The 21,583-nt window shown below is 32.0% G+C and overlaps 3 protein-coding genes across 4 annotated transcripts; 1 reads left to right on the top strand and 2 right to left on the bottom strand.

Annotated features, from left to right (window-relative positions):
• Nucleotides 1–3,408: 3,408 nt before the first annotated feature.
• LOC109815421 (uncharacterized) lies at nucleotides 3,409–7,726 on the bottom strand. Of its 2 annotated transcripts, XM_020380146.3 has the most exons (10): nucleotides 7,536–7,725; nucleotides 6,580–6,709; nucleotides 6,103–6,241; nucleotides 5,794–6,006; nucleotides 5,466–5,604; nucleotides 4,912–5,062; nucleotides 4,698–4,807; nucleotides 4,522–4,619; nucleotides 4,308–4,377; nucleotides 3,409–3,699 (listed from the first exon to the last, which is right to left on the bottom strand). In XM_020380146.3, exons 1-10 carry the CDS (start codon nucleotides 7,626–7,628, stop codon nucleotides 3,613–3,615), a joined length of 1,230 nt encoding a protein of 409 aa, XP_020235735.2. In that variant the 5' UTR covers nucleotides 7,629–7,725; the 3' UTR covers nucleotides 3,409–3,612. The 2 variants fall into 2 exon arrangements, with proteins under 2 accessions (XP_020235735.2, XP_082924014.1); XM_083067888.1 differs by lacking the exon at nucleotides 3,409–3,699 and having other exon boundaries at nucleotides 4,322–4,449; nucleotides 7,536–7,726.
• A 2,520-nt stretch (nucleotides 7,727–10,246) lies between these two features.
• Nucleotides 10,247–13,188, top strand: LOC109815419 (O-fucosyltransferase family protein). The gene is made up of 3 exons (XM_020380137.3): nucleotides 10,247–10,447; nucleotides 10,679–11,223; nucleotides 11,793–13,188. The coding sequence occupies exons 2-3, from the start codon at nucleotides 10,811–10,813 to the stop codon at nucleotides 12,838–12,840; spliced, it is 1,461 nt and encodes a 486-aa protein (XP_020235726.1). The 5' UTR covers nucleotides 10,247–10,447; nucleotides 10,679–10,810; the 3' UTR covers nucleotides 12,841–13,188.
• Nucleotides 13,189–17,313: 4,125 nt separating this feature from the next.
• LOC109815424 (protein SPIRAL1-like 3) lies at nucleotides 17,314–20,704 on the bottom strand. Its single transcript, XM_020380148.3, has 3 exons — nucleotides 20,568–20,704; nucleotides 19,006–19,305; nucleotides 17,314–17,637 (listed from the first exon to the last, which is right to left on the bottom strand). Exons 2-3 carry the CDS (start codon nucleotides 19,279–19,281, stop codon nucleotides 17,554–17,556), a joined length of 360 nt encoding a protein of 119 aa, XP_020235737.1. The 5' UTR covers nucleotides 19,282–19,305; nucleotides 20,568–20,704; the 3' UTR covers nucleotides 17,314–17,553.
• Between the last annotated feature and the right edge of the window lie 879 nt (nucleotides 20,705–21,583).

Genomic DNA, 21,583 nt, shown 5'->3' with positions numbered 1-21,583 from the left:
ATATGTTATTGCTAGTTCTTTAGCATTATCAGATCCAAAGACTTTAATGGAAACAACAAATTGAGTCTCAAACAAAGCAGTTATTGATCATCTTTGTTAGTAGAAAAATGATTCTGAAGAATGAAAGATAATAAATGGTGTTTAGCTAAAGGAACATATTTAAGTGACATGAATTATCATTCATTTTCACAATCAGTTACGAAATACAATCCATTTTTTAATATGAAATTTGTATAATCACAAACATTAATAACTTGATATGTGTGGTAGCATTATTCTTAAGAATTTATCTGCATTATGCACAAGTTCCTTAAAATATAACAAGTTCTTCTTAATAATAATTAAAGTAATAAAATTTGTAAGTTTTTTTTAATGAAAAAAATGAGAATAATCCAAGAATGATAAAAAGATAAATAAGAAATGTGTGGAGGACACTCTCAAAACTATTTGAAAGTTATATTTATAATAAGGAGTATAATTTCTCAAAATCACTTAAGACAAAATCATCAGGTTAAGAAGATAAACTACTTTAAAAGATTATGTTAAAAAGATAAGATAAGACTTGTCTAAAAGATTAAGTCAACAAGACTAAATTAATTCAAATATTTTTTAATAAAACAAAATTAATTTAAAATAATTTTTCTAAACTATAATAAAATAAACATATTAATTTTTTGAAATATTGCACAAAATATTCGAGCAAAATTATATTTACTATTCAGTTATATAAAAACATTTATATATAGCAAATGTCCAAGTCTTGAAAGCCAAGTATGAGGAGAAATTTGATTACAGACAGAATTACTGTGTTTCAAAAACACAAATATGAAATGTGGAGGAAGAGACCATCCTTGAGTTCACCCTTCCTACTCCTTTTCAAAGAATTATTGTCCCAGGCATACATGATACGAGTTCAGCAATGGTCCTAAAAAAAATAGATTGGAATGAGAGTAGGAAATGTCTACACCGATTTACATAGGTTAAGTGAGCCCTATCCTATTGTAAGTTGGTATAGTAAATTTTTCTAGAAATACTTATGAAAAAAATTTATCCATTAATTAAATTAAAGCTAATTTATATATATTTTTTTTTAATTATATAAATTAATTTGTGCAAAAAAAAATAATTTTGACTTATCAAAAAAATTATTTTATTTTTTTCTTGGTATTCTTTTCTCATAAAAGTACTTTTGAAGACCCGTAGACATGTTGATCTGGGCACATGTCGGGAGAAACCTGGCTTCAAATCTTATCAAATGAACACAGATGATTACTTGCTTTTTATTTTTTTATTTTTTATTATTTTATTAGTTGACCAATGACCTGTGCTTGTGTTGAACTTGACTTGCTTGGTTCAATTTGGGTGGTCAATTTTATTTTAGTTTTTGAAGAAAAGTAATCAAATCATTATCATTAATTGGGTTGGATCTAAATATCTCCAAAACCAATCCAATTCCCAACCCAAGATATTATTATTAAGGCTGAACTGATTGATGCTTCTCTCACAGTTGAGCACACAGCAACAAAGAATCTTCTAAGCTTAACTAGTGAACCATAGCCTTTCTTCCTCAGAAAACAATTTCCAAGACAAAATGAAGAAGGGTCTCTCCTTTGTGTTGCTGATCATTCTGATCCACTACTACCTCATAGGCACAGAGAACTGCCTCATAGGCAATGACTTGGAATCAGAGTTCTCATTTGGTTCCCATGTGGATAATATACTTTATGATGTCAGTCAATCTGGGATTGGAAACATAGCCAATCGAAACAAGATAGCTGTTAATTGTCCATCAGGCGCAAGTTATCGTAGCTGTTTACCATCAAAAAATGGAGGTGGCCCTAACAACCGTTGTGGTTATTACAACAGGGATTGCTAAGACCATGGTTTAATCTTTATAAGATTGTCATATGGAATCTCAGCTTTTTTATCTTCATGTGTTTCTTTTACAATATACTATCGTAAAAACATCAAACTTACACATTTTAGTTTGTATTTAAATAACATTTTTTTTCTTTTTTTTATTAGATTGAGATTGTCATAATTTGAAGTTGTGTAATAGTTAATGGTTTCGGTTCATGCTTATATTGTATTATTGCGCCTCGTCTGTATTAGGATTAAAGTTTAATATTACTTGTTTAATCAAAATCACCCTCTAGCAATTGATTTATGTTCTCAGTGGTATTTAAGCAATAATATTTACAATACTTTAGGAATCTAATTTTAATATTGTAAAACTATTGATTAAACGTATTAATCTTCTATCTGAAAACAATTAAAGAATATTAGCATAATAATTGAATGAAAATTTTATTAAAGACAATAACTATAGGTGTGATTATCGATCGTATCAAATATTAAAAATTATGATTTAAGATGACTTGGTTACAATGATCATATTGTTAACAATGTCATTAAAGAGTTGAGTAATCCAATAATTATAAGATATGTCTGAGATATAGGAAGTTGATCTAGTATTATTAAGATTGATTCTCCTCAAAGTTAAAATAATTTTGATCATCAGAAGTCACGCTTCATGAGTATATATTAATTTCTATTTGTCATTTTGAAGATATTATGTAAACCATGTTCATAAAAAAAATAAAAAATAAAAAACAATAATAAAAAAACGACTATGAGTGGTAGGTCAAGCACGCGCATTGATGATTATAAGCAATGATTTCACATTAATCCCCACCACATAAAAAATACAGTGGCCCATTGCAACAATATTGTCATGAAACTAATTAGAGTGACTCTCATTCTTGTTTGATAAGTGTACATTCCTTTTTACTGTATGTTATGATGGTCGCTCTATATTTTTCCTTAAATATGATTTTCTTTTTAGGCAAGATATGAGGTGAATTTAGATCAAATTGGGTATATGGTTGATAGGAGATAGTAACATATAACTAAGACTTGAAAAGTAACATAAAAACTAAGACTTGAAAAGTCGCATGGGAGACATTAAATATCTCGCATAATGGAACTAAGGAGACTTGTACATATCAAAGGAAGAGCCATATCTAACTCCTAATGTAGTGATAGGACCTAACAAAATCTGTAATTTCCAATCAATGGTAGAGAGAGTATTAGCAAAAGTATTATAGTTTTGTTGACATTTCTTTTTAATACATAAATTGGGAAGCCGTTATAAGTCTGAGCTACTGCTATATTATTAAAAATTGTTGTGCACTGATTTTCCAGATTCAGCAGCATGGTATTTTAAACTTAAATTGACGAGAATACAAAGCGGAGGCTCCATGTCTACCTGGCCTCACTATGACCGAGTACTAAGTGCACGATTTCTTCAGTCACTAAAATTTAAATAGCTGTTTATTGATTCTTAGAACCACAATCCACAGGTATAATATACTCAAATGCAAACGTGGGACTGGTCAACAAAACATATAAATGGAAAAGGCAAAAAACTTCAATCAAAACGGCTTCTATGTCAAAGTTGGGTAGTACAATTAGAGTCACCTACAACCTAAAATAAATGGAAAATTTGTAACAAAAATTACAATATTTTCCTGTTTAAGATTAAAAAAATTCCACCTGGATAAAATCTAAATACTTCAGACCTTCAGACAATTGCTTCAGTTAAAAACGTCCTCATCGAACTACCAAACTTTGGGCTGCCTGAGAACCATCCTCCGTTTTGTTGGCCTGAATGGTACTGATAACATTTGTAATATTTCCCTGGAAATAGGAAACAAGTAATCAAACATGATAGCCAATCAAAAACCTGTTACTCGTATTGAAGCAATGACATTGCATCTAATTACTCAACAATCAAAATGTTATTAAGCACATAACCATCATCTAGAACAAACCACATAATAACGATCTTTTGTAAAAAGTTAGATAAGCAGAAGCAAACATTCTCCAGAGAAAAAAAAATCACTTATGAAATAATAGGTAAAATTGTATGCACCACCAATAGTGCATCATCCAACAGATGTTTACTTGTGGTATAGAAAACACCTTTAGGGATAATTTTTATTTATAAAACAATCATAAACTTTTCAATATGCAGCATAATTCAAATTGGCAGGCTTTTGAAATCTCAAATTCAGATATTGGTCATGATATTACAGGTCATAAATTCAAGGTAATTATTAATTGAAATTTGATTAGCAGAAATTAACTTCCTGGTTCTTTTCCTTTCAATTTAAATGTATGGATTCAATTATCATACTAATATTATGTGAATGGCCGTATAAACATAGGAATGGCATAGACATCATTTGTATGCATTATAACATATCTAATTATAATTCTGAAAATTACAGCAAGAAATTCTTTACCCTCCAGGTCACTAGCTTTGTTCTCAATGCTTGCCATTGGTGCTGACCAAACACACGCTCAGTAGGATGACTGCACATTTAACACTTGCATTAATCATGTAGAACAACTAAATGAATTTTCAACTTGGGGGGATCTATGATGCTGAACAAAAATAAATGTCCAACGTAAGCTAGTAGGGTGCAGAGAGAGACAAGAAATTGAGGTAGAACATACCTAACAACTACTACTTGATTCATTTGGTCCATCTTACAGTCAATTAACTTGGAAGTTATTGCTCTAACCACCCATAATTCCACTTCATCATTATTGATCTGAAAGGGGATGATGAAACATTTCAATTATGCTAGGAAGAACACAAATACAGACTTAGAAATCAAATGAAAATTTACCTGAAGTGTGTCCCTGATAAGTTCATATGGAATTTGGCCAGATCCATCAGAGCTAAGATCCACCAATGACATCAGCCTCATTTTGGCAATGCATTCTTCATGCACAAGGCCTAAACACGTCATAACATTAAAACATTTTGATAGTGACAAAGTAGAAGAGAACCCTGCATATGAAACTACAGATAAATGATAATCATTTATGAACAATGTTTACCATAGCTTTTCAACAAGGTAGAATTCGCAGCCTGATGGTCTAAGTAAGCGTCCAGCCGCTGGGTAAGAAATATCTTAAGAAGCTGATATAACAAAGCATATTTGGCATCCTTCTCCAGTTGCCCAACAGCAGGCAAGTCTAGTAAATCACACTACAACATGACAATCAACTTAGTGAATGCTCTACCAGAACTTACAGAAATCTAGGCCAAAAATAGTATTAAAAATAGCAGAGATAGATATCTAAAAGTATATTTAATAATGATGAGTAAATAATAGAATAAAAAAGGCCTACGATAAAGCATCCTTGTCACCTTATTGGTTTTAGTACTAAGCAATAAATTACCATGAATGTTTCATACTTCTATATCTAATTATAGACACACACCACACAAAAAAACCAGAAAGTTAAGCACCCTCAAAGCAAAGGAAGCAATTGAAAAAACAAGTGAGGATATTACTATTGGCAATGGTAACTCCTAAAAATAATTGAACAATGTAGGAAGCTGAAACAGTAAGATCATACAATCTTTCAAATAGAAACAAAAGAGGTACCTCAAATATGTCAGGTGCCCTCACAAATTCCACAATTGCACGCGCAGCCTCCTCCTTGGCTTCATTCAAAGCGTGTGAATCTTCTCCCGAAAAAGTTGCCAGATAATTGGTCAGGAACTTAAAAGCATCCTTTGACATGCTGAGATAAAATGAGATGAAATACAAAGTATTTGTATTAAAAAATGGAGATTTAAAGATGGATAGAAGATAGCCATCTCAAGGAAGGGAAGAACTGATGGTAAGAAACTTAAGTATTACTCCCACTTCCAAGAGAGATAAAGAAAACATACATAAAATTGACGTTAAAAGGAATTCACTTCTGCTATACCTTTTATTTTCCTTCAAAATATTAGAGATAGTGAGAAAGAGCTCTCTCTGTTCAGGTATCCCAATTTTCCAGTCTTTCAAGAAGCTATCTATCTTTTTGAATGAAGGTATAATGTATTCAGTGACTTTCCCATCAACAGCTAAATTCAATACCTTCATGTAGACATAAAACTGGCAATATGGTGTCTCCAAAAGATTGTACAGATTGATCAAACTGTAAAGAAAATAAGGTATTTAAATAATAATAATATAAATGGTAACAATAGCATGCATTACAAAGATTTTTTAACCAAGTAGAATGTGATATTACATCTTCAATCGTGTGGCAGGCTTTTCATTTGGCTGCTGAACTAATTTTGAAGTTATAACTTTTACAATCTCCATCACTTCATCAGGATTTTCGGTCTTTGTAACAAGATTGCAGATGATAGTGAAGATGGACTCTATATCTGGTATAAGAAATAACAGAGTTTGTTAACACACATTCAGCTTGTAACATTAATGGCACATCCTATCACCCTTAGCATTTCTCTATGCACCAACAAATTGGATTCTAAACAAGAAAATGAGAAATGAAACATGATCATGAAACATAACATATCAACAATACCATGACCAATCAAAGTAACAGATTTGGAAAAGGATCCAGCTTAGGTGATTGCACAACACATACATGCCACATGGGATTCATGTTTTCATCAATGAAATTGGAAGTAGGCCAAAATGCAAGAGGAATACAACACAAGAAACAGTATATATCAATATCAAGCAAAAAGGAGCACTCTACCTTTTTCAGAAACCTTTGAGAAAATCAATTCAGCAGAAGTAATCATCAATGATGCTAGCTCCAACCACTTTCCCATAACAATGAACTCTTCAGCCTCCATGCACAGCCTACTAACCTGTGGCTCAGCAACCTGACAAGCCAATATGGGAAGCACTAAATTCACGAATAATACTAGCACCGAATTAAAACAAGAATGCAGCATCATGCTCACATATAACAAGAAGCATGAGTGTACAGAGCATAAATAGAAGAAAACAATGTAGCACCTGTAAACCCTTAAAAATACACAAAAATAGAAAAGAAAAATAAGAACAAAAGTCTCATCTCATTAGTTGAGGTTGACTACATGGATCACACGACCCCATTTAACTCAGTTAAAGACCAACCAAATCTTTAGAGATATTATTTAGCATAAGCTCACTCTTAACATCTTCCTCCAATGCCCTTTTTGGTCTCCCTCACCCCTTTTTCAAAGGACTAAACATGCAATCTACTCCCCCAAATGTGGCTTCCAAGTGACTTTCTTTTGCACGTATCCAAACTACCTTAACAGACTTTCTGTCATCTTTTCCTCAATGGTGTCACATCAATACCTCCTACTATAAAATCATTTCACAGCTAGTCCTTCCTTATCATTCCCTCCCTTTCATCGTCTGAACATAGACGTGGATCCCGGAAACTTCTAGAACATAAAATGATAATACAAAACTAGTTCTCACAGAACACCAAACATTGAATAAACAAACTAAAGTCACCAAGTTTCACACACTCAGATTCAATTTTAACGTTACACAAGCGTTTCAGCTTAGCAGATACACAACGCATTGTGGATGAACCGTTCTCCGCAATCAGAAGCAAAAAACTCATAGCGGAAAAAAGTAAAAGAACCGAAGCGTTCACAATTGAAACGAAGGGAAAAGGCGAAGAAGGGTTTGGGGGAAGAGGCAGGAAAATACCTCAGGACCGGCATCGGCCCAGGCGAGTTCAGAGGTGAATCGAACGACGGAGAGCGCGGCGTCTTCTTCGGAGGTTGGCACCACAGTCGTCATGGTTTCTGCAACTAAGATGCTCCAAACCTTGGCTGGCTCGCGCGGCACGGTAGAAGAAGCAGAGGGTGTGAGTGTGAGTGTGAGCAACCAAAACTCCAACCTTTTTCACTTTTGCGTTAAAAAAGAATAATAGGTAATATTATTCTTAAAAACAATATATTTTTTAAAGAATAAAAATATTCTTAAAGTTTTATAAATCAACATATTTCTATATAATTTAATTAAAACTAAAATGCTCTCTTTTAAAAAAAATAACCAATAATAAATTATTGACATCGATAGTTACGATCATTAAATACATAAATAAAATTATAATTATTTAATATAGAAAATTTTAAATTATATCAAAAACAAAATGTCAAATTATTCAATTTAAAACTTCTATTTTAAGTTATAACTTAATTTAACCACTAGGGTTAGTCTAGTGGTTCGGTGGGGAAGATTTGGGGTAGTTAAAAGCATGAGGACCCAGATTCAATCCTCATGACCATCTTTATAATCTTTCCTATTTTTACAAAAAAAAAATTATAACTTAATTTTTTTTATGTTAAAAAGAGTTTAATTTTTATCTATTTCTGATGTAATTTTTTGTGTTACTTAAAAAATATATGCTAAAAACCTATTTTAGTCATTTATAATAATTGTTTGTTTCAATGTAGTTCCACTTTTATTTTTTGTCTCAATTTGGTTCCTAATAAATTAATTGGTTGCAGTGTCAGACTTTCGTCCAAATTATTTAGACGGAGTTAACTATTGGCCACGTGGATGCTACGTAAATGCCACATGGATGTCAAATTTTTGTCATGCATCTAGAACCAGAACGACCTGTTCTGAAACTGGAACGGCCCGTTCTAGTTTCACTCTTCGTGTGTTAATTTTGCATCCAGAACGGTCCGTTTTGGATGCAAAATTAACACACCAGGAGTGAAACCAGAACGGGTCGTTCCAGTTTTAGAACGGGCCGTTCTGGTTCCAGAATGTCACACGTCCAGTTGATGATTATATCCATAAATTTTAAATTGTGATGACAATACTTATTCATATATTTGTAATATTAAAAATTTTATATATAATTTTTTAAGCATAAATATATATTATAGTTATTTTTTACAAGTTTTTATATCTACAATTATGATTAAGGATGAAAATAAACTAGGTCAGATTATGTTATATTATAATTTAACAGATTTAAACCTAATTTTTGTTAAAAATACATGTTATAAATATTATATATTTATCTGTCATAGACATTTTTAAAAATATTTGGTTACATAACAATCTTAAAAACTTACTTAATAATAATTTAACACTAATAAAAACATATAAATAAATATGTTAAATCTTACAAAAATTAAGTTTAATTTATTTATCATATAAAGATGTTTTTAATATATGATATAAAGTTTTACAAGGCTTAAATATGTTTTTAGTCCCTCAAATTTAGGGTAAATCTATTTTTGATCCCTCAAATTTAAAATTGTTGGTTTTAGTCCTGTAATTTCAAAAGATCTTAATTTAGTCCTTATATTCAAATTTTGTTAAGAAATTTATCAAACATTATTGCATAAAATCTACCTATTGGTGTCCCTATTAGTGAAAATATCACATTAAATCTGGTTGATATTGCATAACTATCTTAATGAGTCACTTTCAAATATGTTATTGGTACCTAAGGGACTAAAACAAGATTTTTGAAAACTACAGGGATTAAAAATAATAGTTTTAAATTTGAGGGACCAAAAATAAATTTATCTTAAATTTGAGGGACTAAAAACATATTTAAGCCTTTTTACAATTTTAATTTTTTTTATCAACATAAATAATAAATAGAAAGTACAAAAGTTTGACAAATATCACATAAATGAATAATTCCTCAAAATTTATATTTTATACATACGATAATTTAAATATATATATATATATATATATATATATATATATATATTAGAATATAATTTTATTTTTTAAAATATATTATTTTTTAGATAAAAAAATTGTGTATGTGTAAATAATTTGCTTTCGGTTTTTGAACCACACTAGTGCACTATGTTGGTTGCGTTCTGGAACGGCCCGTTCTGAATTCAGAACAGCCCGTTTTAGATGCCAGAACGGCCCGTTCTGCTGCACACGTTGGTATTAAATAATGCTTCTGGAACGGGTCGTTCCAGATGCAAAATTTACACACCATGAGTGTAACTGGAACGGGCCATTCAGGTTTCAGAACGGGTCATTCTGGTTCCAGATGCATGACAAAATTTGACGTGCATGTACGTAGCTTCCACGTGGCATCTACGTAGCTTCCACGTGGCATCCACATGACCAACAGTTAACTTCGTCCAAATAATTTGAACGGAAGTCCGACATTGCAACCAATTAATTTATTAAAGACTAAATTGAGACTAAAAATAAAAGTGAGACTAAATTAAAACAAACAATTATTATAAGGGACTAAAATACTATTTTAGCTAAAAATATAACTTTTTTTAACATATAACGAGAAACTATTGTAAATATAATTTTTTGAAATAATTATTCCACCCCTAAAAAAATAATTATTCTAAAATTCAATAAACTTAAAGTAAATAGTCAAGAGTAATTATTATGAATAGAAAAGTAATTTGATGAGGAATTTGGGGTGCACATAACAAAGGGCTTAATAGAGAAGAGGGTCTAAGGAAAGTGGCTCTGTTCCGTTCCTCGTTCTTCTGAATCCGATCTCACCACCTTTAACCCATATCTCAATTTGAGTTTTGAGTCATTGTCACCCTTCACACAATCTCCCCAAACCATTCCTTTCTCGGAAACCCAATTTTTTGCAGGTGAGTTTCCCTGTCTCTAAAAACCTCGTTACTTTTGTTCTAGTTTCTCTAAAAACCACATATTATTTCACTTAGGAAAACAAAATTAGACATTAAATAGAATTCTGGGTAGTTTAGTTATTAGTGAGAAAACATCAGTTTATGTTTCAAAATTTGATCTTGTCTTAGGTATTGTTGCTTACCGGCTCTTTTTGTTTTTTTTTTTAAATATATATTTGGGATTTGTTTCAGGAGTGGGAAAGATTCAGACTATGATTATGCTCAATTGTTCCCTCCAAATTACTTGAATGTGGAGAATTTATCAATGTGCATCACAAGTGCACAGCCGTGAACACTTTGAATCCCAACACAACACCAACCAGAATGTTTTCTAAAAGAAAACCCCTTTACAGATTCCCATTCATTCCTGTGTCTGTCCTTGTCATCCTCCTCTCATTCTTGTTTTTGTATCATTACTATGTGAAACCTGATTCCCAGTTCCTTGGATTGTCCAAGACTTCAACATCATCACATATCCCTCAATGCTCCACTCAAGCCCTTGCCTTAGGGGAGAAATTCATGTGGTATGCACCTCACAGTGGGTTCAGCAACCAGCTTTCGGAGTTCAAGAATGCAGTTCTAATGGCGGGGATACTGAATCGAACTTTGGTTGTTCCTCCTATTCTGGATCACCATGCTGTTGCCCTAGGCAGCTGTCCGAAGTTTCGGGTTGTGGATCCAAAGGACATTCGGATCTCCGTTTGGGATCACATGATCAAGCTTGTTCGGAGTGGAAGGTTAGCTAGTTTTGTCACTCATTGTCAATTTTGACTTTTTGTGTTGAAATGGCTGGTGAAGAAGGCTGGAATGATTTGGTTGTATACATGACTGTATGAGCAAGATGAGATTGACTAGATTTCTAGGTCTATAAAAAATTGATTTTGTTTAAGTTTCCTTTTAAATGAAAAAGAAACGAGAAAATAAGTTTGTTATTTTCTCTCCAGTCTTAATAAATGATTAGTAACCGTAATAATTCATTTAGCTTACTGGAGCAAAGTTGTTGGCTATTTTTCATGACAATCAGATACTGATCACCTTACTTGCTCTTTTCAATTCCATTCCATGATTTCCACATTGCAAAAATCTTTCAATATATTTCTTGTATTCTAACTGTTGTTTCTTTATTCATATATAATTGATAAATTTTCCTTTTATATCATAATAATGGCAGCTGTACTTTGAAGTAAAATTAAGGGTATGACTACCTTTCTTTTTTTTCCGTGGTTTCTGGATCATTGAAATTTAAATTTGAAACTGCATTTCACTTGGTTAACTGTATTAATTCATTTGTTTATTTTTCTCACAGGTATATCTCGATTGCTGAAATTATAGACATCTCATCCTTAGTTTCTTCCTCTCTTGTTCGAGTGATTGACCTTAGGGATTTTGTGTCAATATGGTGTGGCATCAGCTTAGATTTGGCTTGCATATCAGATGCAAAGTTGCAGTCCTCTGTTTCTAAAAGCCTAAAGGAATGTGGATCTCTGCTAGCTGGGCTCCATGGTAGTATTGATAAGTGTACATATGCTATCAATAAAGATTGCAGAACTACAGTATGGACCTACCATGACGATGGCCATGAAGATGGCATGTTAGATTCATTCCAACCCGATGAACAGCTGAAGCAGAAAAAGAAAATATCATATGTTAGGAGACGGAAAGATGTCTTTAAGACTCTTGGACCTGGTTCTGAGGTTGAACCAGCGTCACTGCTGGCATTTGGAAGCCTTTTCTCTGCACCATACAAAGGTTCTGAACTATATATTGATATTCATGAATCTCATCAGGACCAGAGGTTTCTATCTTTGATGGAGAAGACTAAACTTCTTCCATTTGTACCAGAGATTATGATTGCAGGAAAGGAGTTTGCTAAAGAAACCATAAAGGCTCCATTTCTTTGTGCACAACTTAGACTGTTGGATGGGCAGTTTAAGAATCATCAAAAGGCTACATTTCATGGATTAAAGCAAAAAATAGAATCTTTGAAGAGAGAAGGCCCGCTACCCATACATATTTTCATAATGACTGATCTTCCTGAAGATAATTGGACTGATACTTATTTAGGCGATTTAACACGTGACAAGCATAACTATAAGGTATATTTTTTAAAAGAGTATGATGAGATGGTTAAGCAAGCAGCCGTAAAACTCATGGCAGCAGGTCATGGACAGCGGTTCATTTCAAATTCAAATACAATTGGTAAAAAATATTGTTCCAATCAGAGATTACCAGATCTACTTCTTTATGTTGAGCAGGCTGTATGCAGCCGTGCATCTCTTGGTTTTGTTGGAACTCCTGGGTCAACAATTGCTGAAAATATAGAACTAATGAGAAAATTTGGATCAAGTTCTTAGCAATGCTGATGGCTTAGTGGAAAATCACTTATGTTAATAGGGATTTGAGGATTGATGGGGTGAAAGCTCAATCATGTTTGTACCAGGAGATAATTGAATTAGCCATGTTCTGAGTTACCTATTCTTTACCCAAATTTTGACAATTACTCAGCTATGCCAAACAACAGTCTTTTGTTAGGAGATAGACACTCTACAGTCAAGAGCATTGTGCTTATTTTAGGTATGAAACTCTGCTATGCGTGTTTGTTTGCATAAGATTAAGTGTTGTTCATCTTATACCTTGTTGAGAAAACCTTATTTTCCAACAAAAATAGTAATTTCTTCACAATAAAGAAGCACTTTTAGAAAGCCCCTGCAAAATTGTTTTTTTTTTTTTGCTTCCTGAAAACTGAAATAACCTTTCCAAGCATACTTTCTTGATGCCAAAAGCACTACTGTTTTTATTTTTTTTTTCTCCACAAAATAGTTAATTCAGACTAAGCCACATTGTTTGATATACCCAAAACCAACAGTATGAATGAGAGAGGAAAAAATAATTTAAACCATGAAAGAAATCAGCACTTTATGAGATTTCTGTTTAGCTGTTATATTTACATGCTTCTTTTACTGAATATTTATTATGGGTGGTAAGTTACATGGGTACTTGACTTTGTTTTTCATTTGACTTAAGGCACTGTAAATTGTCATTGTTTGGACCATAACACGTCCTTTTGCCTCCCCAACTAGCCCACCCACCTTTTCCTATTCTATCTTGATTTGGAGGAGTGGGATGTGTTCACAAAAACAATGGCTGTAAGTTGAATATTTTGCTACTTCGTGGAAGACAAGTACACTGCTAAATTTCTTCTAAATCAAGGTGTACGTGTGCTTTAGGCATGCTACTTTACAAATATATGAAGTATGAAAGTGTAGTCCTTCTGAATTAAAAGGCAATGGCTAAGGATCAGAATTTGATTTCTATGTATGAACAGCTAGTCAGCTAAAAAAAGGCTCAAGTTCTTGGCAGAAAAAGAGTAAATCACACTAGTACTTTTCATGAAATTCTACACAACTTTTTTTTTTAATGTTTAGAGCAACCTCCCTCATAGGAGACTCAATGCACTGTTTTTCGAACAATTAAGGAGGGCAAATGTAATGGTTAAGGAGTGGCAATGTCATGTTTTTGAAACAATTGAAGGGGTTTAGTGTAGGGATAAAAAAAAATGGATTCATGTATAATTTTGCAAAACCTCAAACTGTCAGCATAATTTATTAAAAAAATAATCTTCAAAATAAAAAACAGCTCGATTATTCTCTTGCAATCTGGAGAAGGTTGTCTTGTCTTCATGGCTTTGCAATTTGCAAATTACAACCTTTATTCAGAACCCATTAGTCGTTTGAACTTGGGTACATTTCGATAACACAACCTCTACAACATGCTCGCTCTACTCACCATTTCACTTTCATTAAAGTAGTTGTTATTACTATTCTTCATTTACAGAAACCAATAATTAATATTTACTTGACTTATTTGGAGTACTAATATGCCCTATTTGGTGTTGCCATTTGCCTTAGCTAATAGCTACTAGGTGCTTCAGTGAAGTCTGTCCTCATGGAGCACCGTTTCTCAAATCAGCAACATTTCGGAGTTCCTATGAACGTTCTATTATTACGGATATCAAAAGAACAAACATTTCAATGCAACATTCCAGTTAAAAAGAACAGACTCTTAAAAGTACTATACTCTCTTTTTACTCATATATATATATATATATAAGCAAAAAATTACTTAATTTTTTTTTGATTTGATATAAGCAAATTCTAACTAATTTGACCATTTCTAATGCTATCATTAAAAAAATAGCCTTAAATTAAATGTGATTACTATTTTTAATGAATATTATTAAGGGTAGTTTAGAAAGTAAAGTTTAGTTTTCACATGAAATCAATATAATTAATTGAACTTAACTAATTTCCTTAATATGTGTGAATTTATGTATTTTTGTTTTTATGAGTTTAAAAAGGAAGTACTTTTTAATGCATTTTCATTAAGAAGAGTTTTTTTTTATTGTAAATTGAAATATAAATAAATGTAAATGAAAAGGTATAAAGATGTGAAGTCAATTGAGAAATCTATTTCAACTTCTTAAAAGTTGCATGATTGAAAAGAAAACTTGTTAGAATTTTTAAAACCCATGTAACATTGTAGGGACACCAAACTGAGTTAAACAATTACAATAAGGTTACACCATTGGAATGACCTTAAAGCACTGAAAAAGGCAATGCAAATGTTTTTTAGAGGTCCATTTTACCATATTGACAAGAAAAAAAATTAGACAAGGTTGATCTTGCCTATTTAAAAATGGTTTGTGCCTTTGTGGCATCTCAAAAGTCCTTTCAAAAGGCCATGGATCAACTAATGTCTCGAACCATGAGTATAAGATATTTGGTTACATCAACTCCAGGACATTTTGGCTCATTTTTTTTTTGTTAGCTTAAAAACTATTTTAAAATAAGAATTTTTATATAAAGTAAAAGTTGATTGAATTTCTTTATTTCTTTTAATTTTAAATAGACTACTTCTGAAAAAATAAGAAGCAAGGATATGGAGTAGGAAGAAATAGGAGTAGGGAAAAAGAGGAAAGAGAGAAAATGAAGAGAAAGTGGAGAGAGGTAAGGAGGAAGGGGAAACAAATTTATAAAAAAAAAAAATCTAATTTTTTTGGTTACATGCCCTCCTCTAATTATATATATATATATATATATATATATATATATATATATATATATATATATAAATTAAACTTATTAAATTTTTAAGAACTCAAAACAAGGTTTTTAAATTTTTCATATCACTGAAGTATTTGTATGAATATTTAGAAGAGTATATGAACTAGTTGATGACCAATCATTACAAGTTTTCTAAATAATGAATTATTGTGATATTTGGGTAAATACCTACATGTAAAAAGGGTTTGGATAGGTATTGATTGTGTTTAAAAAGTTTTAAATCAATTAAAAAATCCAATTTTACTATCTTGATTTATAAGAGCTATGCCTCGTGAACCTCAGCATATATCATCTGTTAATTAATATGTTTGTATCAAAATTCTTTAATAATACTGTAATATGTTTGAGGTACATCAATGTGTTAAGCTCATTCAGCAAGTCTGCATGTACAGAGGCAACTAATTTGAACACTTTATTTTAAGTTTGTAACTTTATAAGATGAAACTAAATTTTAAGCATTTATTATCTTCTTTGAAACTTCTGTTATTTCATCTTCTAAATTACTAAATTCAATGTTTAAATTTGAAAGGAAACGAAAGAAAAAAAAAAGTCAACAAGTGATCCATATAATAATAATAATATAAACTAAAATAATGCTCAAAATAACAACTTCAGTAAAAAATAAGCGATTTAAATATCTCAAAACAAAAACAATTTCTAAATAAAATTTTGAAACTATTACAGAAAGAACTTGATTACAAAATTAAAATACCTTCAGTGTTAATTTAAAACACTTGTGTTTAGATAATCAATTTAAATGAAGTAATTTTAAAAAAAATCAAATATTTTAAAGTGAAAAATCTCCTAAGATCGAGAATAAAGTTGCATGCACATAACTTTAAATTTAAATCGTGATGTTGTAATTTCAATAAATAAATAAAAATACTTGCAAAACTTCACAAGAAAAAGAAAAATATGATAAAAATACTTTTGTTAAACGAGAGGAAATTAAATATGCGGTTCTAACTTTGAACCTAAATTTGAACTTATTGTCAATAATACCAATCCTACCGATGAAAACAGATACACTTTCAAAATGTGATCTATTTTTCTTCTTGGAAAATTCTTAGCGTAAACAAAACAAAACATTCGCCTGTAAACACTTACTAGTTTTAATAAAACCAAAACACATAATTTTAAAACTCATTTTGATTATTCTATCTATTATATGCATAATACGGAAATCACATATTCTGTATTATTCCAACACATGTCAAGCATTACCTCAAGAAACAACTACAACAAACATGCAAGGGAAGGCAAATTAGAAACATTAATAATATATTATATTAAAAACAGGTGCCTTCTGCAATCAACTTTAAAACAACGGATTAAGATTTCAATCAAGATTAGAACAAAATCTAAAAAGATTGTACACAATTTAAAACAAGGAATCAGAACCAACATACTAACTTAACCACCAAGTGCCAAGTTCATGTTATGGTCTTTGCTTCGATTCAGGGTGCGTTTGAAATCCCGTTCAATTCAGTTTAACTCTAATGACCGTAGAAACATGAATAGAAAGTGCATTGAAAAATGAGATAAAGTAAAACAAACACTCATACATGCTAGGATTAAAGAAAACGAACTTTTCCTCATTGCTGCTTTACTTAACAATTCCATGATCACATGCAATGATATATATGATCCCCAGAGTCATTATCAAAAAACTCGAGCATCATGAAATGAACACAATAACAAAGATAGGAGAATAATTATGAGCCACTTTAGCTCATACCAACAGTAAATTTCATTAACCGAAACCCACACAAAAGAACAGAATAACAGACCTATGAATCAGCTTAGTTTGGGCCATCAAGCCACACCAGCACTGTCAAGAGGTTCAATTGCACAACAAGCAAGTGCACTGGTCTAAAACACAAGGCAACACTATCTATTTTACACATGATACATCACATGGTAGATTTGAATCACATTGATGAATTAGTTCCCTGGTGGACCACCAAAGAGGTAACCCAAGGAAGATCCACCACCTGGGGCAGCATGAACCTTGGTAGATGGCCGATCCTGCACCCAAAAGAAAACCATGATTAATAACAATTCCTCAATATATATAACAAAAGCTTATATTACCAAGAACAATGAACTTAACAAGTTCAATCTTCATTCCTAACACTATCTATTGTAAAACACTATCTCCCAAGATCCTTTTCCATGAACTTTTGTTAATTTTTTATTTTAGCCTTGAACAAATTTTATTTGGATTTAGTCCCTGAAAATTTTTTCTGCGAACAAAAGCTTTTTACATAAGGGATCAATCAAAATGTTAATGGGAGGAAAAATTGAAGGACTAAAAAGCCAAAATTAGCAAAAGTTCAAAAATTAAAATTAGTAAAAACAAATGTTCAAGGACTAAACAAAAATTGACGAATGTTCAAGGACTAAAAATATATATAATCTTATGTTGTATCATCAAAAACATCTGATGACTTCACTTATCACTAATAAAAGACGACATTATGCACAAAGAACACGAGGAAGCAGCCTTGTCATTGCATCCAGACTCAGCCTCACACTTAACACACAAATAATGAACTGTATTTCAATTAAAGGTCAACATGAGACACAAAGGCTTCCATTATCAACAAAGCATGAGGCATGAAATCATAAAATATGAAATTGCTACATGACAAGCTACAAAATACAGCAGTAGATGGTTTCCATCAGTATGTGACATCAAGCGCAATGAGAGATCACAATTTAAGCTCATGCACTTGCAGACAGAAAAGGGAGGACAAAGTACATAAAAGGCTAAACAGGACTAGAGAGGGAGAGAAAGAGATGCTAATCTGTCAATCAAAACCAATAATCCAATAATTCAGATAAGATAAATTGATTTTCAAGAGCATACAGTACTCATAATCCATACAAGATAAACAAGAAAATTAAGAAAGCATGCATAACGTGCATATTAAATCTTATGAATATGCAAGAACAGGAGATGGAATTCCTTCCTACCAAAAAAGGCAAGGAGCCATGCTTAAGTAGCTGAGCCAAGAGATCATAATTACTCTTCTTTTATAAAGTTTTGAATATTTTTCACTAGAATGCTATGCTAATAGGATCTCCCATAATGTGGCACTATTGTAATTCAAAATCCTATTTTACTTTTAAATTTTGTTTTTAATTTGTGAACACCAACCTTGCAACTTCATTACTTTTTATTGAATATTATAAGGAAATGATAAGCAGGAGGAGGAGGCTCTAATCCTCATCCACTTCACTATGAAGCTTGCTAGTAATTTCCTTGGCTAAGGTATGTGGAAACAGACAAGAATATTTAGAGCAGAACTGAAGAAATAGCAAGAAGATCTAATTACATAATGCAATGAAAAATTAAAATAATCATAATAAATAAGTTGACAGGAGCAGTACAGTGAGAAAGTTGCCACAATTTTGGCCATCAGCACGGTGGTAATTGTTTTTGAGACTCCCAGGAATTCCAGCTGGAATTTGCTTATCAATTGGTGCTGGACTTTGCTTCTCAACTGGTGGTGGAGAAGGAGCACTGGCATTTTGAGTGCGTGCACCAGTTGCAGGCTGACCTTGATTGTTCGCACTTTGGACATTGCTGGCACTAGGAGCCTCTCCACTGCCAAAGAGATAACCCAAGGAACTCTGACCACCGCCAGCACTGACCCCACGACCCATTTCTCTTGTTTGGAGTGGCTAAACCTATATAGCAGCATCACATTTTTTATCACGAAAAATCTTACGCCAACATTCATGGAATAACAAAATAATAGCCTCAAATCCAGCAAAGCAAACAGAACCAAGAACCATCAGATTTCAACAAAAAAACAGCTATCAACAGTGGACATCATATTCAAACCATTGGAGTATTGACTATGCAGCCCGTAGCAAATAAGTTGATTAGTTTTTAATGCACACAGGTAATTATTCTACATTAATAAAGAAAATATATAATAAACCTTCAATGATATACAGCATCCATCTTTCTTCATACAACCATAGGACTCTTGAACCATAAAAGCTTATGAGCATACAAAGAGATACGCTTAACAGAATGTAAAATGGAATGTACAGTTTCAAAAATGAATAGGGAAAAGAAAAGTTTGAGGATTGGCAAAATGATTGAAATGGTTTGCATGTCCCTTGCTCAGAAGGACGAATCAAGATGAATAAATATTACTATGTTCATAATTTTATCTTTTATGCATGAAAATTTTGTGTACATTTGCAGGACTCTTTGAAACCACATTGTCATTTTATTTTGACCCAAACATAAATTTCCTTTTCCTTCATCTGCAAATATCATCTTCAAGGGGATAAAGTACTAAAGAGGACCAGATGAAAAGGGCACTCAGACCCGTTTTTCTATCCTACAAAGCAATCAAAATTTCATCCCATTGCATCCCTTCAAGTTCCATCTTTACACACTTATTTCTGCACAGATCAAGCAAAACCAAAACCATTCCAGGGCCATGCCCTTCTGATCTAGCTATGCTCAAAGTGCATGGACTCAAAACAGGTAAAGGCATAGAGAAACCAGTGAAATCAGATGCTAACTCTCAGAACAAGAGACCCACCAACAAATCTAAGCTAAAAAGACCCCTTTTAAGCGATTCAAGCATGAAAAACACAAACAAAAACATGTCACAACAGGATTCAACAATCCAAGTCTTACCCATCAATTCAAAACTAATTAAAAACTGACAAATCTAATCCCAGGGGTAAAAATAGCCAAACCCCACTAATTTTTTTTAACGAAAATGAAAAGGAAAAAAATGTGCCCGAAATTAAAGTGCATAACAAAAAAAAAATCGTGAATTAACTAGAAAAACTACCATCAAACAATAGACAACAGCACATGAAACATAGATGATTAAAACCCAGAAGCAGAAAACAAATTATGTAGCACATGGTTCGGATCTCAATGGAAAACAAGAAAGAAGTGAGATCTGAAGTCTCCTTACCTTGTTGCTGCAGAAACCCCTCACTCGCTGATAGCAACCGAGTCGGTGACGATAGAAGCGAGGCACACACTATGTAACAGCTCTAAAAAAAAATGGGATATTTATAAAGGAGCCATTTTTTTTTTCAAAAAAAAAAATATTTAAAAAAAAAAAAAAAGCTTTTCTCTTTTTGTTTTGGCTTAATATTTTCAAATTTCGAAATTTTAAGTGTGGTTGTGGAGAAAGGTGAATCAACTGAGCTGGCTTTTGGGCCCACAGCCATATCCATGAATGGGCCATGATCCATTCCTGGCAAACACAATAATGTTTCTCACGTGCATAAGCATTGGCTGTCCGTTGTCGTAGACGCGTACGCAAGTTAAAAAAGCACAACGGATGTAAGTAATTGTTTGTTCCCAAGTAAATTTTCCTTCACCATAACGCTTCATTTATCAAAGATAGCCGTTATATGATTAAAGACGTTAGACGAATAGTATGGTGAATCTACATCATGTTCCATCCTACACTACACAATTAATAGTTTTTTTTTTTAATAACCTAAGGTTCAAATTATTAATACACACTCTTTACACAAGGAACATACTCTTTTATATTTTATAATTTTTTTATATAAATTTGTGTTACAATGAGATAAGTGATCAATCATCTCACTAATAATGTTTAGAGAGACTAATGATAAGCTTTGACCTTATAAGAATTATGTCTTATCTTAATTTAATTTTTTTATTTACTCAAAAAAAAAATACTTGAATATTATTTAATTTTTTTTTCCTTTCTCAACAATTCTCATTATCGACCACCATTTAAAGAGTTATCAACAATAATGTACCCATGTTGTTGTTCACCTTGGACTTTACTCCTCTAATTCTCTTCCCATGCAAAAAGAATGTCTCATTGAAGACTTCATTTCTCGATGTTCAATACTAAATGTAGAGATTCCTATTAATTGTTCTTTTTGCGTTCTCAAACTTAGTCAATCAAACCATGCACTAGATCTAAACGCGCACTTGTACGCC

Source organism: Cajanus cajan, chromosome 2 (assembly GCF_000230855.2).
Source record: "Cajanus cajan strain Asha chromosome 2, NIPB_CcT2T_4, whole genome shotgun sequence".
Lineage (NCBI taxonomy): Eukaryota > Viridiplantae > Streptophyta > Magnoliopsida > Fabales > Fabaceae > Cajanus > Cajanus cajan.
Note: the sequence above shows the minus strand (reverse complement) of the source record. Positions and strands in the feature narration are given on the sequence as shown.

What these genes read in the sequence shown, in the direction of transcription:
- LOC109815421 (XM_020380146.3), bottom strand. Translation starts at nt 7,628, where the DNA reads ATGACGACTGTGGTGCCAACCTCCGAAGAAGACGCCGCGCTCTCCGTC. An exon ending in GGGCCGATGCCGGTCCTGAG is followed by an intron (nt 6,710 to 7,535) that starts GTATTTTCCTGC and finishes TTGGCTTGTCAG; the next exon opens with GTTGCTGAGCCACAGGTTAG. An exon ending in TACCTTGTTGAAAAGCTATG is followed by an intron (nt 4,808 to 4,911) that starts GTAAACATTGTT and finishes TGACGTGTTTAG; the next exon opens with GCCTTGTGCATGAAGAATGC.
- LOC109815419 (XM_020380137.3), top strand. Translation starts at nt 10,811, where the DNA reads ATGTTTTCTAAAAGAAAACCCCTTTACAGATTCCCATTCATTCCTGTG. An exon ending in AAGCTTGTTCGGAGTGGAAG is followed by an intron (nt 11,224 to 11,792) that starts GTTAGCTAGTTT and finishes TTTTTCTCACAG; the next exon opens with GTATATCTCGATTGCTGAAA.
- LOC109815424 (XM_020380148.3), bottom strand. Translation starts at nt 19,281, where the DNA reads ATGGGTCGTGGGGTCAGTGCTGGCGGTGGTCAGAGTTCCTTGGGTTAT. An exon ending in ATTGTGGCAACTTTCTCACT is followed by an intron (nt 17,638 to 19,005) that starts GTACTGCTCCTG and finishes TTTTGGGTGCAG; the next exon opens with GATCGGCCATCTACCAAGGT.